At 51.8% G+C, this 19,040-nt stretch overlaps 1 protein-coding gene across 2 annotated transcripts; it reads left to right on the forward strand.

The window, feature by feature from the left end:
* Positions 1 to 77: 77 nt before the first annotated feature.
* On the forward strand, positions 78 to 18,165 carry ESYT1 (extended synaptotagmin 1). 2 transcript variants are annotated; one of them, XM_050749126.1, is made up of 31 exons: positions 78 to 835; positions 2,742 to 2,783; positions 2,948 to 3,082; positions 3,197 to 3,270; positions 3,401 to 3,473; positions 3,636 to 3,725; positions 3,909 to 3,964; positions 4,357 to 4,480; positions 4,569 to 4,745; positions 4,867 to 4,949; positions 5,569 to 5,617; positions 5,740 to 5,826; positions 5,933 to 6,025; positions 6,262 to 6,333; positions 6,493 to 6,579; positions 9,637 to 9,786; positions 10,109 to 10,264; positions 10,390 to 10,566; positions 10,725 to 10,807; positions 10,919 to 10,967; positions 11,076 to 11,165; positions 11,297 to 11,392; positions 11,662 to 11,733; positions 11,821 to 11,907; positions 15,774 to 15,914; positions 16,067 to 16,221; positions 16,324 to 16,422; positions 16,511 to 16,642; positions 16,722 to 16,827; positions 17,070 to 17,119; positions 17,315 to 18,165. In XM_050749126.1, exons 1-31 carry the CDS (start codon positions 446 to 448, stop codon positions 17,352 to 17,354), a joined length of 3,315 nt encoding a protein of 1,104 aa, XP_050605083.1. In that variant the 5' UTR covers positions 78 to 445; the 3' UTR covers positions 17,355 to 18,165. The 2 variants fall into 2 exon arrangements, with proteins under 2 accessions (XP_050605083.1, XP_050605082.1); XM_050749125.1 differs by having other exon boundaries at positions 5,933 to 6,024; positions 6,231 to 6,333.
* Positions 18,166 to 19,040: the final 875 nt, after the last annotated feature.

The following is a 19,040-nucleotide window of genomic DNA, read 5'->3' on the forward strand; positions in this document are numbered from 1 at the left end:
GAAATTGGCGGTGCGGCTCTCCATGACGTCATACCACAGGCACTCCAATCCCACGTGGGGGAGCTCTTGGTCCCGCCTCTCCTGAAATGGTGCACCACGCCTTCTCCTCTTTATTACCAATCCAATGCCGCCCCTGAGCCCCTTTCTTCCTTTTCCCGCCATCCCAGACCTCCCATCTTGGCCTTCGGGCCCAATCAGGGAGGCCCTACCTATCCGAAACCCGCTGCCTTCCCCGCGGAAGAGGGGAGGAGTTTCAACCTTTTAACTCCACCTTGGTCTGTGCAGCGCGGACCAACCCAAATCGCCAGAAAGGAGGGGCGTGGCTTGAAGTCCCCCACCTCCATCCCGGGGATCACGTTTTGCCACTGGAGGGGGGAGCTGATCGCAGGACTAGGCAACCTCCAGCCAGTCCCTGGGTCGGGCGGATCCTCCCAGAGGTGGCACAATGGAGCGATCTCCAGGAGAGGGCCCCAGCCCCAGCCCCATGGACCAGCCTTCTGCTCCCTCCGATCCCACTGACCAGCCCCCCGCTGCTCACGCAAAGCTAGACCCAGGTTCTGGAGGCCAACCTGCTGGCCCTGGCGCGGCGGGTGAGGCCCTGGCGGTGCTGACTTCGTTCGGGAGGCGGTTGCTGGTGCTGATACCGGTGTATTTGGCCGGGGCAGTGGGACTCAGCGTGGGTTTCGTGCTCTTCGGCCTCGCCCTCTACCTGGGCTGGCGCCGGGTCCGCGACGAGAAAGAACGGAGCCTTCGAGCAGCGAGGCAGCTACTGGACGACGAGGAGCAGCTCACGGCGAAAACTCTTTATATGAGTCATCGAGAGCTACCTGCCTGGGTGAGCGACCACCCTCGGTCCTCTGTGCAGCATAGCCCCCTTCCACTCCTTCCGTCTGGGGCTTTTCCTCCTTATGCCTAGAGTCAGCTCCCCGCCTTGGGACAGTGGGCCCCGGACTTTCCCCTCTCTCCCCGCTAGCTGCCTGCCTGCTGGACGCGCCACTCTTGGGACCGACTGCTGACTCTCCCCACCCACCCTTTCCCACGCCCAGACTGGATCCTTCCACAGAATCAGGACTTCTTCCTCTACTCTTGGGCAACAGCAGTCATAACATCTGGGGACCCCGTCTCAGCCGAAGCTCTCCCTCCTAGCCAAGCCATCTTCAACGCCCCTCTTGCTTTTGGTGCCACTCGCGCCTTTGCTGCTCCTGGAAATCCTGGTCCCGTTACCTCTCAAAGGTTTCCCTAGTCTTTGCTATGCTCCTCGAGACTTTTTACCTACTTAAGGCCTTACGGTTCTCTCTTTTCTCGCTTTTATCCCCGGGTATCCGCTGGAACCCAGCCCCGGCCCCTGGACGACCCTCAGGCAGCCACCTTCAGGCCTCCAGCCGCCAGGCTGCAGCGCGGCAGAGGCGGCTGCTGGAGGGAGGGCGGGGTACGGGAGGAGGTGGTGCGGCTGCTGCAGTGCCGGCGGCCCACACTCCCCCCCACCCCCTCGGCCGGCCACACCCGTTTCCGGACTGTGGGCTGCGCTTGTTCCGTTGGGGCAGAGACCCTTATTTCTGCGGCGGCCGAGTCTGCTGTGCTGAGGCGGATGCCTTCTCTTTAGCCTTGCAGAGGCAAAGCCCGTTACCCGGCCCCTCCCAGCAGAGGTGCCAGTCTAGGGGGAGAATGGTAGCAGAGAGGAGTCAAAATTGACACTAGGCAGATATAGCCAAGCTTCCTAGGCCTTGGACTGGAAAGGGGAGGAGAAAGAGGGTGAAATGGCCCTAGGGGACCTGTAGCCTAGGCAGCAAGTGTTTGTCTCCTCCCCGTCATCATGGAAACCAATCTACCCCCAATACAAAGCACAGGTGTCCTTTCCCTTAAAAGGAGTCACACAGAGAAAGATAGAGGAAAAGAAAAAAAAAAAACAAAAAACAAACACGCACACACACACCCCAAAAAACCCACAAAGCCAGGCCGAATTAGGTCTTCTGGCCCCTCCCTGACTCAAGGAAGGACTTGCTTCCCTCTTCACCTTCCTGCTCTAGAAGCCCGGTCTGAAGGGAGTTGAGAAGGCAGGACTTTTTTTTTTTTTTTTTTTTTTTTTAGACAGAGTCTCTCACTCTGTTGCCAGGCTGGAATGCAGTGGCCCGAACTTGGCTCACTGCAACCTCCACCTCCCTGGTTTAAGCGATTCTCCTGCCTCAGCCTCCTGGGTAGCTGGGATTACAGGCATGCACCACCATGCCCAGTGAATTTTGTATTTTTTGTAGAGACGGGGTTTCACCATGCTGGTCAGGCTGGTGTCGAACTCCTGACCTCGTGATCCACCAGCCTCGGCCTCCCAAAGTGCTGAGATTACAGATGTGAGCTACCGCGGCCAGCCTGGAACCAGGACTTTTTAAATCCCAGGATTCCCTGAAACTTTGATTTGACTGGGCCTCCCCCTCCAGAAAGAATGTGCCCTTCTCCTCCTCCTGCTCCTCTCTCTCTCAGCAGCTGTCATTTCACCACGTCCCTGAGCTACCCACAGGGCAACAATGTGACCTCTACCCTGTCAGCTCCCCTTATTAGAGAGATCTCAGCCCCCAAATTCTGTGAGGAATGAACCTTTGGGGCATCCCAGCCCCTCATCCACCCTGAGTGTGAGGAGTCTGTCACACTTACACACTCCCTCTCCTCTGTGGCATACCACCAGCATCTTGGTAGGAAACCAGAGGCGAGGGTGTGCACGTCACTGTCTCTGCCTTCCCCACCTCCAGGTCAGCTTCCCAGACGTGGAAAAGGCTGAATGGCTCAATAAGGTGAGGATTGATTTGATTTTTAGTCTTCGTGAGGGGAGAATGGGAATTTGTTTCTTCTTGCCAGACCCACCCTCATCCCTCAGTGCTCTCCGTAGGAATTCTGAAGGAACTTGCCTTGAGAGGGAAGACTGGGTTCTCCTCTGACCATCTCTCTTTCCTCCCAGATTGTGGCCCAGGTCTGGCCCTTCCTGGGCCAGTATATGGAGAAACTTCTGGCTGAGACTGTGGCTCCGGCTGTTAGGGGATCTAACCCCCATCTGCAAACATTTACATTTACACGAGTGGAACTGGGTGAAAAGGTATGTGTGGAGGAGGAAAAGTGAGGCGGTGGGATAGGGAGGGTGAATGACCCGGAGTAGACTGAGGTACTTCTCCCTTTCCCTCCCCTGTCTCAGGACTTTCTCTCTCCCTAGCCATTGCGCATCATTGGAGTCAAGGTTCACCCAGGTCAGAGAAAAGAGCAGATCCTGCTGGACTTGAACATCAGGTAATACCACTCACCACTCTTACTGCTTCCCCTTCAATGTGTCCTGGTCAGTCCAGGCTACTTCACTCCCCTTCCCCGCAACTTCAGCCAAGGACTAACCCTCTTGGTTCTCTTCTTTACCAATCCCCAGCTATGTAGGTGATGTGCAGATTGATGTAGAAGTGAAGAAATACTTCTGCAAAGCAGGAGTCAAGGGCATGCAGGTAGGCCATATGTCAGGGGGCCCACATAATAGGGAATGTTTGTCCTACGTTTCATGGGATATGGGGAACTGTGAGGTTGGAAAGACCAAGGCTGAGAAAGTCTGGGAGGACAGAAGAGGGACTTTTCTGGGGAAAGGCTTTGATTTTCTCTTCTTGCCTCAGCTACATGGTGTCTTGCGGGTGATTCTGGAGCCACTCATTGGGGACCTTCCCATTGTGGGGGCTGTGTCAATGTTCTTCATCCGACGCCCGGTAAGGGAAAACAATGAAGGGGTATGGGGAAGCAGGGGAAGCAGAGAGGACTGGGAGGATGAGGGCAGCCAGCGATGCGGAATGAGAAGGGAATTGACAAGAAGGCCGAGGGGTCTGGCAACTGTTGGATGGGTATGACCACACCCCATAGGATCTGTCCTGACCCCTGCTCTTTCCCTGCAGACCCTAGACATCAACTGGACAGGGATGACCAACCTGCTGGATATCCCAGGACTTAGGTATCAAGGACTTACTGAGCATCTGCTGAGTGTTCCAGCGCTGGGTTGGGGGTTTAAGGGACACAGAGCAGTCAAAGATGCTGCTTGTGTCCTCTAGGAGCCTCAACTTCAGTTGGGGAGCGAAGACAAATACCCCTGGAAAGTTTGATACTGTGATTTTTCTTCGGGTTGAGGGAGCAGGTAGGGAATGAAGAGGGCTGAAGACTGCAAAAGGCAATGGGGATGGCAGTGAAGAAGGGAGAGAGCAGTAGGTGGGGAATTAGGGTAGAAGAGTAGCACAAAGGATTTTTACAAAAGGACTTTCTTACAGCTTTAGGTGTGGGAAACATAGTTGGGGTTAGGAGAAAATTGAAGTTGAGGCCATACCCATTGCTTTCTACTCCCCCATTCAGCTCACTCTCTGACACCATGATCATGGACTCCATCGCTGCCTTCCTCGTGTTGCCCAATCGATTACTGGTGCCCCTTGTGCCTGACCTTCAAGATGTGGCTCAGTTGCGTTCCCCTCTGCCCAGGGTATGGCCTTTTCCCCACTAGATAGATCCTTCTCTCAGGAACCCCTTGCTGGGTCCTTAGTTTCTCACCATCTGATTCCTTCCTCCAGGGCATTATTCGAATTCACCTGCTGGCTGCTCGAGGGCTGAGTTCCAAGGACAAATATGTGAAGGGCCTGATTGAGGGCAAGTCAGACCCGTACGCACTTGTGCGTTTGGGCACCCAGACATTCTGCAGTCGTGTCATTGATGAAGAACTCAACCCACAGTGGGGAGAGACTTACGAGGTGGGAGAGTTGAGCAGCTGTGTGAAATGGGGAAGCCCCAGGAGGCTGTGAGAGAAGATGCTGATGAGATGATCTTCACAGCTGCAGCCCCATGAGACACTCAGCCTTCTGTGTTCCCCAGGTGATGGTACACGAGGTCCCAGGGCAGGAGATTGAAGTGGAGGTGTTCGACAAGGATCCAGATAAAGATGACTTTCTGGGCAGGTGAGACTCTGCCTGTTAGGATTCTAAAGCCCATGCTGGCCGGGTGCGGTGGCTCACGCTTGTAATCCCAGCACTTTTGTTGACCAAGGCTTGCGGATCATGAGGTCAGGAGATCAAGACCATCCTGGCTAACACCGTGAAACCCCATTTCTACTAAATATACAAAAATTAGCCGGGCGTGGTGGCAGGCGCCTGTAGTCCCAGCTACTTGGGAGGCTGAGGCAGGAGAATGGCGGGTGAACCCAGGAGGCAGAGCTTGCAGTGAGCCAAGATCGTGCCACTGCACTCCAGCCTGAGCGACAGAGCGAGACTCCGTCTCTAAAGAAAAAATAATAATAAAAAAAAATAATAATAAAGCCCATGCTACCGAGGTTCTGGAGGTAATTATACTCACCTTCTGGGCCTGGGAATAATGTATCATTTTCCTTCCTAACCTCCCCACCCCTAACCCCTACCATGCACACATTCACGCATGCAGGTGAGTATCTCCTGAGAGGAATAAGGGAGTCTGAGATCTGCCAGTCATTTCTCGGTGGGTGAGTAGAGGGCCACTGACCTGCTGCTAATTACAACACTCCCCTTTTCTTCCTTTCACTACCCTCTCCCCTCCCCATCCCAGAATGAAGCTGGATGTAGGGAAGGTGTTACAGGCTGGTGTTCTGGATGATGTAAGTTGGGAGAAGAGGAAGGTGGGGGCTGATCTCACCCCTTGGGCAGACGGTAGTTGCTACATTGGTAGGGAAGTAGTTAAGCAGATATCTGATCTCTACCACATCTCAATTTCTTCTAGTGGTTCCCTCTACAAGGTGGGCAAGGCCAAGTTCACTTGAGGCTAGAATGGCTGTCGCTTTTGTCAGATGCAGAGAAACTGGAGCAGGTACACCACATGGGAAACAGGAAGCTGGCAGGGGAGAAGTAGGTAGCTGGAAATGTAGGGGACTTGGAACGGGGACCAAGATCTGACTACTACTACCCCTCCCCAGGTTCTACAGTGGAATCGGGGAGTCTCCTCTCGACCAGAGCCCCCATCAGCTGCCATCTTAGTTGTCTACCTGGATCGGGCCCAGGATCTTCCTGTGAGTTTGGCTGGGTGAACAGGAGCCCTGGATGTAGCATTCCCCAACCCTGCCTTGCTGAGGATGCAGTTGTCACTGCCTGCTTTGCTCCAGAAGTATCAGCATGTAACACAAGGGTCCCAGGGAGGGGATCAGATCCATCTCAGGGAAAGGATTCTGATGCGATCCCACCTTCCTTCACCAAAACCAAAACCAAATCCCCCAATATGGTGACCTCTGAATTGTACCCACCACAGCTGAAGAAGGGGAACAAGGAACCCAACCCCATGGTACAACTGTCAATTCAGGATGTGACTCAGGAGAGCAAGGTGAGGGCCAGGACATCATTGTCGGGGGCCAGGTGGGACAGGGAGAGGCCTGTTCTTGGAATGGTTTCCCCTTAGAATGCCTGTTATGTGCAGAGGTTTTCTGGAGAAACAGGAGTGGTGCTGTGGTGTACACCCTTAATCCCTCCTCCACATCTCCAGGCTGTCTACAGTACCAACTGCCCAGTGTGGGAGGAAGCATTCCGGTTCTTCCTACAAGACCCTCAAAGCCAGGAGCTCGATGTGCAAGTGAGATAATCACCTCTTTATCCCCTCTTGAATACCCTATTGTGTCCATCCAGATTAGTACCATTTCTCCTCTCCTTCTTTTCCCTTCATTCCGATTTTTAATCCATCTACCTAGACTCCCCACCTCCCTGAATAGCTCTCCACTGTTCCCCAACTGTTGCTCCAGAATACTTTTTTTTCTTTTTTTGAGATGCTGTCTCGCTCTGTTGCCCAGGCTGGAGTGCGATGGTGCGATCTCAGCTCACTGCAACCTCCGCCTCCCGGGTTCAAGCAATTCTTCTGCCTCAGCCTCCTGAGTAGCTGGGATTACAGGCACGCACCACCACGCCCGGCTAATTTTTGTATTTTTAGTAGAGATGGGATTTCACCATGTTGGCCAGGCTGCTCTCGAACTCCTGACCTCAGATGATCTGCCTGCCTCAGCCTCCCAAAGTGCTGGGATTATAGGCATAAGCCACTGCACCTGGCCTTAGTTCGTATGTACTAGTTCTTGAATGATTTTATATATGTGTGTCTTGTCTATGAAACTGGCCAGTAAGCATTGTGAAAGCAGATACTATGTTTTGTGCTTTTTCTATGACCTTTAAAATTCTGAATGTTAACAATTTTATTGAGGCATAATTTACATACCATACAATCACTCATTTTAGGTATATAATTCCCAATTATAAAAAATTATTCTGGGCCGGGCGCGGTGGCTCAAGCCTGTAATCCCAGCACTTTGGGAGGCCGAGATGGGCGGATCACAAGGTCAGGAGATCGAGACCATCCTGTCTAACCTGGTGAAACCCCGTCTCTACTAAAAAATACAAAACACTAGCCGGGCGAGGTGGCAGGCGCCTGTAGTCCCAGCTACTCGGGAGGCTGAGGCAGGAGAATGGCGTGAACCCAAAAGGCGGAGCTTGCAGTGAGCTGAGATCCGGCCACTGCACTCCAGCCTGGGTGACAGAGCGAGACTCCATCTCAAAAAAAAAAAAAAAAAAAAAAAAAAAAAAAAAAATTATTCTGGCCGGGCGCAGTGGTTCATGCCTGTAATCCCAGCACTTTGGGAGGCCGAGGCAGGTGGATCACGAGATCCGGAGATTGAGACCATCCTGGTTAACACGGTAAAACCCCATCTCTACTAAAAATACAAAATATTAGCCGGGTGTGGTGGTGGGCGCCTGTAGTCCCAGCTACTCAGGAGGCTGAGGCAGGAGAATGGCGTGAACCCGGGAGGCGGAGCTTGCAGTGAGCAGAGATTGCACCACTGCACTGTGCAGCCTGGGTGACACAGCAAGACTCCGTCTCAAAAAAAAAAAAAAAAAATTATTCTAAGACTGGGCGCGGTACCTAAAATGAGTGATTTTATGGTATGTAAATTATGCCTCAATAAAATTGCTAACAGTCAGCATTTTTTTTTTTTTTTTTTGAGACGGAGTCTCGCTGTGTCGCCCAGGCTGGAGTGCAGTGGCCAGATCTCGGCTCACTGCAAGCTCCGCCTCCCGGGTTTACGCCATTCTCCTGCCTCAGCCTCCCGAGTAGCTGGGACTACAGGCGCCCGTCACCTCGCCCGGCTAGTTTTTTGTATTTTTTAGTAGAGATGGGGTTTCACTGGGTTAGCCAGGATGGTCTCGATCTCCTGACCTCGTGATCTGCCCGTCTCGGCCTCCCAAAGTGCTGGGATTACAGGCTTGAGCCACCGCGCCCGGCCCTTTTTTTTTTTTTTTGAGACAGAGTTTCGCTCTTGTTGCCCAGGCTGGAGTACAATGGCGCAATCTCGGCTCACCGCAATCCCCACCTTCTGGGTTCAAGTGATTCTCCTGCCTCAGCCTCCGGAGTAGCTGGGATTACAGGGATGTGCCACCACGCCTGGCTAATTTTTGTGTGTGTTTTTAGTAGAGACGGGGTTTCTCCATGTTGGTCAGACTGGTCTCGAACTCCCGACCTCAGGTGATCCGCCTGCCTCAACTTCCCAAAGTGCTTGGATTACAGGCGTGAGCCACCATGCCTGGCCCCACATTCAGCATTTTAAAGGTCATAGAAAAAGCACAAAACGTAGTGTCTGCCTTCACAATGCTTACTGGCCAGTTTCATAGACAAGACACATATATAAAATCATTCAACAAGTACATATGAACCAAGGCCAGGCGCAGTGGCTCATGCCTGTAATCCCAGCACTTTGGGAGGCCAAGGCAGGCGGATCACCTGAGGTCAGGAGTTTGAGACCAGCCTGGTCAGCATGGTGAAACGCCATCTGTGCTAAAAATATAAAAATTAGCCGGGCACGGTGGCACACACCTGTAATCCCAGCTACTTGGGAGGCTGAGGCAGGAGAATCATTTGAACCCGGGAAGTGGAAGTTGTGGTGAGCTGATTTCATTCCACTGCACTCCAGCCTGGGTGACAGAGCAAAACTCTGTCTCAAAAAAAAAAAAAAAAACAGAAGAATAACAGTTACATACGAATTTGTATAGGACTAAGGAGGGTCAGAGAAAGGGACAGGCTGGAATAACTAGGGAGATTTTGTGAAGCAAGAAGTAGGATTTTAATTGAGTCTTGAAAGATGAGTAGGATTTAAATAGGCAGAGGGAAGAGAATGAGGACTTTCCAAATAGTGGGAGCAGAATGAACAAAGGTGGAAGAGGCCATGGATTGGGCAGAGTACTATAAAAGATGACTCTGGCCGAGGTGGGCGGATTGCCTGAGCTCAGGAGTTTGAGACCAGCCTGGGCAAGACGATGAAACCCCATCTCTACTAAAAAATACGAAAACTTAGCCGGGCATGACAGCATGCGCCTGTAGTCCCAGCTATTTGGGAGGCTGAGGTAGAAGAATGGGTTGAACCCAGGAGGTCGAAGTTGCAGTGAACCAAGATGGCGCCATTGCACTCCAGGTTTTTTTGAGACTCTGTCTCAAAAAAAAAAAAAAAAAAAAAAAAAAAAAGTGGCCCTGAGTGGAGCAGGAGGTTTGTGATTGGTCCAGAGAGGAATGAAGCTAGAGCCATGTTATCATTTTCACAGTATGCCATCCTTTCCCCTAATCCCTTCGCTATAGTCCTTCCTCCTGTTCCTGTAGGTGAAGGATGATTCCAGGGCCCTGACTTTAGGAGCACTGACACTGCCTCTGGCCCGCCTGCTGACTGCCCCAGAACTCACCCTGGACCAGTGGTTCCAGCTTAGCAGCTCTGGCCCAAACTCCAGACTCTACATTAAACTAGTCATGAGGGTATGGAAACGGAGGAGGTACTGAGGTGTGGGGAAAAGGCCTGTTCATTCTTCGGTATTAAGAGTAAGCAAAGGGAGCCTCCTAAGATTAAATGAGCTAATACATGTAGAAGTGCCAAGCAGGCACAAAAACATATTGATCTGACTGGTGGAAGGAATGGCTTATGAGTTGAAGGGGTGTGGAGGGAAGCCTCTAGAGATGAGCCCAGCCAAGGCAGCACCTAGTTCCCCTGTCACAGCCCCTCCTCTACCCCACCCCACATGCCTTGCCTGTTGGTGGCGAGCTGTACTTCTTTGATTTGACATCACACTACCCTTCCCAGATCCTGTACTTGGATTCATCAGAAATATGCTTCCCCACTGTGCCTGGTAGTCCTGGTGCTTGGGACGTGGACAGTGAGAGTCCCCAGAGAGGCAGCAGTGTGGATGCCCCACCTCGACCCTGTCACACTACTCCTGATAGCCAGTTTGGGACTGAGGTGAGTCTATATCTGGAAAGGACTAGGGTCTGTTTGCCCTGCTTAGTGTGCAAAGCCTGTTTCAGGGCAGATTCTGACAGGTCTCTCTCCCTTTGCCATCTGGTGCTGCCCTGTCCCTTTTGCAGCATGTGCTTCGGATCCATGTATTAGAGGCCCAGGACCTGATTGCCAAAGACCGTTTCTTGGGGGGACTGGTGAAGGGCAAGTCAGACCCCTATGTCAAACTAAAGCTGGCAGGACGAAGCTTCCGGAGCCATGTTGTTCGGGAAGATCTCAATCCCCGCTGGAATGAGGTTTTTGAGGTCAGAATTGAATGGCTGTGACTCCTGGTTCTGCCCCATTTTTCCCCAATCCCAAAAGTGGTCCAGAAACCTCTGAGGTTCAGTTGACTGGGGGGTCTGGTCATTTGCAGAGGAAAAGGAGAGAATCCTCTTTCATCTGCACTGTTGTCTCCCACTAGGTGATTGTCACATCAGTTCCAGGCCAAGAGCTAGAGGTTGAAGTCTTTGACAAGGACTTGGACAAGGATGATTTTCTGGGCAGGTGAGAGCATAGGAGTCTAGGTGAAAAACAGGCTGGGGCTCTTTAGGCCATGGAGTCTGGCCTCCTTGGTTCTCACCATCTAGCTTTTGTCTTAATCTTTCTCTTCCACAGGTGTAAAGTGAGTCTCACCACAGTCTTAAACAGTGGCTTCCTTGATGAGGTGAGCATGGAATTAGAGTCAACGACCCCTCCTGATCCTGCCCTTGCCTCATTCTCATAGTTCTCCTGTCTGCATACCCCCAAGTCTTCACCCTGCCTACTTCCACAGTGGCTGACCCTGGAGGATGTCCCATCTGGCCGCCTGCACTTGCGCCTGGAGCGTCTCACCCCCCGTCCCACTGCTGCTGAGTTAGAGGAGGTAGGGCAGGAGACTGGAGGAAGGAAGAGACCCAAGATGGGGCAGGATGAGCTCTTCTCTTAGTGTTCAGGCCACATGCCAGAACCCAAGGTGTCAGTTACCACTCCCCAGCCCCGTGTGCCCCCCAACAGGTGCTGCAGGTGAATAGTTTGATCCAGACTCAGAAGAGTGCGGAGCTGGCCGCGGCCCTGCTATCCGTCTATATGGAGCGGGCAGAGGACCTGCCGGTGAGATCCCACTCCCCATGCCCCATAACTTCCTGGCCCTTCTTCCACCTCCCTCTGGTTTGGATGCTCCTGGAGTATTTGCAATAGGAAAAATGGCCCCTCTCTTTCTGAGGGTGGTGCACGTGTGGGAAAAATTGTCTGTTCGAGGCCACGGGGTAGTGGCTGCCAAGTAATAATGGAGACATGGCTGCTGGCTGTGGATATAATTTGTGAGGGCGATCTGCCTAACTAGGTCCAAATTTAAGACTAACACAGTGTTCTCTTTCTAGCTGCGAAAAGGCACCAAGCCCCCCAACCCTTATGCTACTCTCACTGTGGGAGATACTTCTCATAAAACCAAGGTATGAAGAAATGCTGCAGGGTAAAAATGGGAGGGACAAGAGGAATAAGAGTATCAGCCGCTGATAGTAAGCCCTTATCTCCACCAGACTGTTTCACAAACTTCAGCCCCTGTCTGGGATGAGAGTGCCTCCTTTCTCATCAGGAAACCACACATTGAGAGCCTGGAGTTGCAGGTACTGTAAATTCATTCTTCAAATATTTAGCAAATTTCTGCCATGGCCAGGCAGTAAACCAGGCACAGAGCATTCAGAGATGAGATAAAAGATTGACTGGTTTTTATTTGTTTTTTTTTTTTTTTGAGACAAGAGTCTTGCTCTGTCACCCAGGCTGGAGTGCAGTGGCGCTATCTTGGCTCACTGCAAGCTCTGCCTCCTGGGTTCACGCCATTCTCCTGCCTCAGCCTCCCTAGTAGCTGGGACTACAGGCGCCCGCCACCACACCTGGCTAATTTTTGCATTTTTTTTTTAGTAGCGATGGAGTTTCATCATGTTAGCCAGGATGGTCTCGAACTCCTGACCTCAGGTGATCCGCCCACCTCGGCCTCCCAAAGTGCTTTGAATATAGGTGTGAGCCACCGCACCCAGCCAAAAGTCTGACTTCTTATCTCTATGGAGCTCACACTCTGTTTTGGGAGAAAAATAACCAGATAAAACTTCCAGAATGATAACTGAGGTAAAAGGGACTGTGGGGAAGAAAGGAAGGGTTGGGAGGCCGAGGCGGGCGGATCACAAGGTCAGGAGATCGAGACCACGGTGAAACCCCGTCTCTACTAAAAATACAAAAAATGAGCCGGGCGCAGTGGCGGGCACCTGTAGTCCCAGCTACTCGGGAGGCTGGGGCAGGAGAATGGCGTGAACCCAGGAGGCGGAGCTTGCAGTGAGCCAGGATCGCGCCACTGCACTCCAGCTTGGGCGACAGAGCAAGACTCCGTCTCAAAAAAAAAAAAAAAAAAAAAAAAGGAAGGGTTCAGGCTGGGGAAAAGCTGGAGATAGAAAGGCATCTTTAGATGACCCTGAGCTTGAGGGTAGATTCTTTTTTTTTTTTTTTTTTTTTTTTGAGACGGAGTCTTGCTCTGTCGCCCAGGCTGGAGTGCAGTGGCCAGATCTCAGCTCACTGCAAGCTCCGCTTCCCGGGTTCACGCCATCCTCCTGCCTCAGCCTCCCGAGTAGCTGGGACTACAGGCGCCCGCCACCTCGCCTGGCTAGTTTTTTGTATTTTTTAGTGGAGACGGGGTTTCACCATGTTAGCCCATGTTGGGATGGTCTCGATCTCCTGACCTCGTGATCCGCCCGTCTCGGCCTCCCAAAGTGCTGGGATTACAGGCTTGAGCCACCGCGCCTGGCCTTTTTTTTTTTTTTTTTTTTTGAGACTAGAGTCTCGCTGTTGTTGCCCAGGCTAGAGTACAATGGTGCCATCTCAGGTCGCTGCAACCTCCGCCTCCCAGGTTCAAGTGGTTCAGGTTCTCCTGATTCAGCCACCAGCGTAGCTGGGATTACATGCACATGCCACCACGCCCAGCCAATTTTTAGTAGAGACAGGGTTTCGCCATGTTGGCCAGGCTGGTCTCGAACTCCTGACCTCAGGTTATCCATCCACGTCAGCCTCCCCAAGTGCTGGGATTACAGGTGTGAGCCACTGCACCTGGCCTTTTTTTTTTTTTTTAGACAGGGTGTTACTCTGTCGCCCAGGCTGGAGTGCAGTGGTGCAATCAGGGCTCACTACAGCCTCAACTCCTGGGCTCTAGCAATCCTCCCCCCTCAGCTGGGATAACAGGTGCACACTACCACACCCAGCTAATTTTTGTATTTTTTTGTGAAGATGAGGGTTTGCCATGTCCAGGCTGGTCTCGAACTCCTGGACTCAACATTCTGCCCACCTCAGCATCTAAAGTGCTGGGATTACAAGCATGAGAACCGCGCCCCAGCCTAAGGGTAGATTTACCAGTTCTTTCGGACCAAGGAAAGAAGAGCAGGAAAACTCGTTAGGCTGAGAAAAAAATGGAGGAGAGAGAAGGCATATTTATTATAGATCAGAGAGGCAGGTAGAGCAAGATCAGAGGGGCTGTTGAATAATATGCTAGAAATACGGATTTTATGCTAAGGCTTAGAGAAGCCTTTATTTTATTTATTATTTTTTTGAGATGGAGTCTTGCTCTGTTGCCCAGGCTGGAGTACAGTGATATGGCCTCGGCTCACTGCAACCTCCACCTCCTGGGTTTAATTGATTCTCCTGCCTCAGTCTCCCGAGTAGATGGGATTATAGGTGCCCGCCACCACACCCAGCTAATTTTTGTATTTTTAATAGAGACGGGGTTTCTCCATGTTGGTCAGGCTGGTCTCTAAATCCTGACCTCAGGTGATCCACCGCCTCAGCCTCCCAGAGTGCTGGAATTACAGGCGTGAGCCACCGCACCCAGCCAGGCAAGCCTTTAATGAGAGGTCACGTATCCAGATTTGCATTCTGGGAAGATCATGGGGATAAAAGGGTAAAGAATGGACTGGAGAGGGACAACACTGGGGGCAGGGAGATCAGTGAGGAGACTGTTAGAGCAGTCAAAGCAAGAAGCGACTAAGGCCTGATGGGATTGGAAGATTGCTGTGATATGGAGCAGGTGGAGGAGCAAGGAGCAGCCTAGACTCTGGGGTTTTTGGCACAGGGTGACTGGATGGATAAGGGTGCTGTTGCTGACTTAGGGAATGCACAGAGAGGGAATTTTTGAATTTGAGATCTCTGCAGGACATCGAGGAAAGACATGCAGAAAACAAATCTATTGCCCATGAGGTGTTCCTCCTTTGCCCTCTTACTGGAACATCATGAGCAAGCAACCACTCGCAAGGGCAGTCACGGGTGAGATCTCTTAGGCAGTGTGGAGGGTGAGAAGGAGACAAAAGATGGCCATGAGCCATCTTACAGGTGTGGGCCACCATGCCCGACCGAAATTAGTAGAATTTAAAATAACGTAACTTAATGCTAGCAGAGTAGAAAGGAAGTACAAGTGAGCTCAATTCTTCATCTTTTATTTTTTTTATTTTATTTTATTTTTTTTTTTTTGAGACGGAGTCTCACTCTGTCGCCCAGGCTGGAGTGCAGTGGCGCGATCTCGGCTCACTGCAAGCTCCGCCTCCCGGGTTCACGCCATTCTCCTGCCTCAGCCTCCCGAGTAGCTGGGACTACAGGCGCCCACAACCGCGCCCGGCTAATTTTTTGTATTTTTAGTAGAGACGGGGTTTCACCGTGGTCTCGATCTCCTGACCTTGTGATCCGCCCGCCTCGGCCTCCCAAAGTGCTGGGATTACAGGCGTGAGCCACCGCGCCCGGCATATTCTTCATCTTTTATAGCAGGGAATCAATAGATACTACAAGCACATTAGAATTCTGTGAGAACAAAGAAAACAGGACAGTTTTAAAGGTTGTTACATTTGGAATATGGCAATGGGAGTAGGATGGGCAGGAAACATTTAGTTCTCTTTTTACTGTTGTTTTCTGTACTCTGTGCAGGTATTACTCGTATACTTTCTGAAAGCTTATAAGGTAAAGATGGTCCACTCTACTCTGGTTAAGAAAGGAAGGACAGGCCAGGCACAGTGGCTCACACCTGTAATCCTAGCACTTTGGGAGGCCGAGGTGGGTGGATCACCTGAGGTCACGAGTTTGAGACCAGCCTGACCAACATGGAGAAACCCCAGCTCTACTAAAAATAAAAAATCGACTGGGCATGGTGGCAGGTGCCTGTAATCCCAGCTACTCAGGAGACTGAGGCAGGAGAATCGTTTGAACCCGGGAGGCGGAGGTTGTGGTGAGACCAAATGGCGCCACTGCACTCCATCCTGGACAACAAGAGCAAAACTCCGTCTCAAAAAAAAAAAAAAACAGGAAGGAAGGACAGAGGGACTAGCAACTGTTACCATGGCTTCCCTGCCTTTCTCAAAGGGCAATCTCACCAAACCACCTATGAGTGCAAGCGTTTGGACCTTTACCACCAGGATTAACTCATTTGTGGATGCATTCGCCTCCTGATCATGGTCCTGTTGCCCCACAGGTTCGGGGTGAGGGCACTGGCCTGCTGGGCTCATTATCCCTGCCCCTCTCAGAGCTCCTCGTGGCTGACCAGCTCTGCTTGGACCGCTGGTTTACACTCAGCAGTGGTCAGGGGCAGGTGCTACTGAGAGCACAGCTAGGGGTGAGTGACAGGAGATGGTGGGCAGGATGAGAGGGAGGAGGGGAGGGCCTTCACAGCTGAGGGACACCCAGGAGGGTGGGAACAGAGGGCTGTGTCCTTAGACTGAGGGAACTGAGAGAACTCTGCCTAGCTCACAGCTTTCTTGCCCCTAGATCCTGGTGTCCCAGCACTCAGGAGTGGAAGCTCATAGCCACAGCTACAGCCACAGCTCCTCATCCCTGAGTGAAGAACCAGAGCTCTGGGGGGGACCCCCTCACATCACCTCCTCAGCCCCAGAGCTCCGGCAGCGCCTCACACATGTTGACAGGTAAAGGGCTGGTACAGGAAGGTGGGATGCAGTCAGAAATAAAAAGTATTACAGGTTCACTAGGCTCTAGCTTTTCCCAGACCTACTGATATTTCTCCACAGTCCCCTTGAAGCTCCAGCCGGGCCTCTGGGCCAGGTGAAACTGACTGTGTGGTACTACAGTGAAGAACGAAAGCTGGTCAGCATTGTTCATGGTTGCCGGTGAGACCCCATCCCTTCCCTCCCGTCCTCCAGGTCACCTCCATCCCTTCCCTCAGGTCACCGTATCAGCTACCTCCTCCTGTTGTAGGGCCCTTCGACAGAACGGACGCGATCCTCCCGATCCCTATGTGTCCCTGTTGCTGCTGCCAGACAAGAACCGAGGCACCAAGAGGAAGACCTCCCAGAAGAAGCGGACCCTGAGTCCCGAATTTAATGAACGGTCAGTCAGCGGGCGTTCAGGTGGAGGGACGGCAGCCTCGGAAAGCACTCCTGGCCCCTAACACCCAGTCCTACCCCAGGTTTGAGTGGGAACTCCCCCTGGATGAGGCCCTGAGACGAAAGCTGGATGTCTCTGTCAAGTCTAATTCCTCCTTCATGTCAAGAGAGCGTGAGCTGCTGGGGAAGGTAAGAGGGCAGGATGGCAGGGCAGAGGTGAGGGCTGGAAGCTGCTGGTACCAAGGTTATAGTCCCTGTGAGGAAGGAAGTACCCCAGGTGATCCTTTAGAGGTGACTCTGTCACCTCTGCAATGGTTTGCGACGAGTATGTGATGAAGGAGTAAGGTCTTTGGAGATTTCAAAACGGCATCATCAGAATGAGATCCTGTCTCAAAAAGATAACATCTTTCCCCCACCATCCTCCAACACAGGTGCAGTTGGACCTAGCTGAGACAGACCTTTCCCAGGGTGTAGCCCGGTGGTGAGTGTCTGCGTGGGTGGGGGTGGTCTGGATATTTCAGTGGGAGAAATTCCAATCATAGGAAAGGAAAAAAAGATACAATCTGAGCAGAGAACCATTGATTCTATGAAGTAGAGAAGCCCTTGGATCGTGTGTCATTTATAAATAAGATGACACAAGAGTCATCTTTCTACATGAGCCCTCTCGTTTTCACAGGTATGACCTGATGGACGACAAGGACAAGGGCAGCTCCTAGGAGCTGGCGAGTCCCAGCCTGACTCTGCTCTGTCTTCCTGCCTTCGTCTCGCTCTGTCACCGCCTCAATGTGATGAGCCCAAAGCTAGGGTCCAAGGGCAGAGCCTGTGCCCTTCAGCCCTTTCACCTAACAGGCCCATATTCGGGCCTTTGACCAAAGAGAAGAACCGTATGTTCCCTTTACTGCACGGCCTTTATCCTTCTGGGCCCCTGGGGTGTGGACCTGAGCTGGCTGTTTCCTGCTCTGCCTGCACATTGTTCTCCCTTCCTCCCAACTCCTCAGGGCCTCCAGTATCTGTGCCTGGCCACTGGCAGCACTAGCAGTGGTATTAGCTTATGCCAAATACAGCTTTGAAAGGATCTCTGTTTCTTTAACTAGATGGTCACCTTCTTCCCTACCACACATGGGTGGGAAGGTGGACAGGCTAACCTCTCCAGCTGTGAGTCTCTTAGACTACTGCATGTAGCAAATGTTCAGCAGCTCAGGCCCCCATGTCCAGTTCTGTCCCCACTCTTCTCAACCCTGTCCTGAAAATTCTACTGCTCTGATGGCTGGGGCCAGTCTCTTGTCACTTTGGAAGCTGGGGACACTTGGATTCTACCCAAGCCTCCAAGTAGTGGCATATCAGTTTTGGAGCTCCTAGCTGGTGATACACAGAGGGCTTTGGAGGACTTGGGACAGCTGGGCCAATTTTTTTTGCCCAAGTGCCTAGGCTGCTAACTCACTGACTAGAACTGAATCTGGTACTCTTTAGTTTTGCACCAACTCTGCCAAGCCACTGTATCTTACATTAAACATCATACTTAAACCAGCTGTGGTTCTTTTCCTTAAGGATAGGGAATCAATCTACCCATCTGATGTTTATTCCAACTGTCAAAAGCCTTTATCCAATTCGTGAATCGTGTCAGTTTAATTAATGGTCAAAGCCTACTAAGGTTGCAGCCACCAAGAATGTTGAGGATGGTCACGAGACCTGTGTAAAGTAGCTGCTGTTGCATTTCAGGTGAGACTCATTTCCAGTCACAGTGATGAACTCTGTTACCCATCCAACTTGTCTGCTGACCACTATGGGCTTTCTAGGGAAGGGATTCCTAAACCTGGTAAACCTGGGAGCTCTGTGCCACTGCCCAGGCTCCTGGTGTCTCCGTGCCATCAGGGCATGCTCAGGTACATTCAAAAGGGCTTCAGGCCCATCTGACAGGAGCTACACCCATTTCCATCATCTGTTCACTCTGAACTCTGCTCCTTGCAGGAACTTTCCTGGAGTGCAAGCTAGAGAAGCTGTGCTCCATCTGTTCTGCCAATTGAAAGGAGAGAGATGGACAGAGTGAACTGCTGAAGACAGGGTCACTGGCATAGGAACGTGGGGATTTCATAACTGCCTCAGGGAGACTACCATCTTCTCTGGAAAAATACAAACCTCGGGATGCTGCCCACTGGGAGATGAGGGAAGACTCAGGGGAAAGGATTAAGCTCAGTTCCACAAGTTGTCAAAATTTGCTTAATTAGCAAAAACTGAATTTAAACTCCACATCGTCCACAAACTCAACCTCTATGTTTTCAGTGACCCTTTTGTATTCACTGCTGGTTCCTCTGCCATCTCCACTTCCTTCCCATCAACGTAAGAGGACCCCAGGCCTTGGCTATGAGCAAGAAGGTCTTATTTGCTCCATTCCCCAACTCCAG

This window comes from Macaca thibetana, chromosome 11 (assembly GCF_024542745.1).
Source record: "Macaca thibetana thibetana isolate TM-01 chromosome 11, ASM2454274v1, whole genome shotgun sequence".
Taxonomy (NCBI): Eukaryota; Metazoa; Chordata; class Mammalia; order Primates; family Cercopithecidae; genus Macaca; species Macaca thibetana.

Bases quoted from the DNA above. Each gene is read 5' to 3' on its own strand.
- ESYT1 (XM_050749125.1), top strand. From the start codon at position 446: ATGGAGCGATCTCCAGGAGAGGGCCCCAGCCCCAGCCCCATGGACCAG. The intron at 3,474-3,635 runs GTAGGCCATATG...TTCTTGCCTCAG, and splicing joins CAGGAGTCAAGGGCATGCAG to CTACATGGTGTCTTGCGGGT. The intron at 16,643-16,721 runs GTCAGTCAGCGG...GTCCTACCCCAG, and splicing joins AGTCCCGAATTTAATGAACG to GTTTGAGTGGGAACTCCCCC.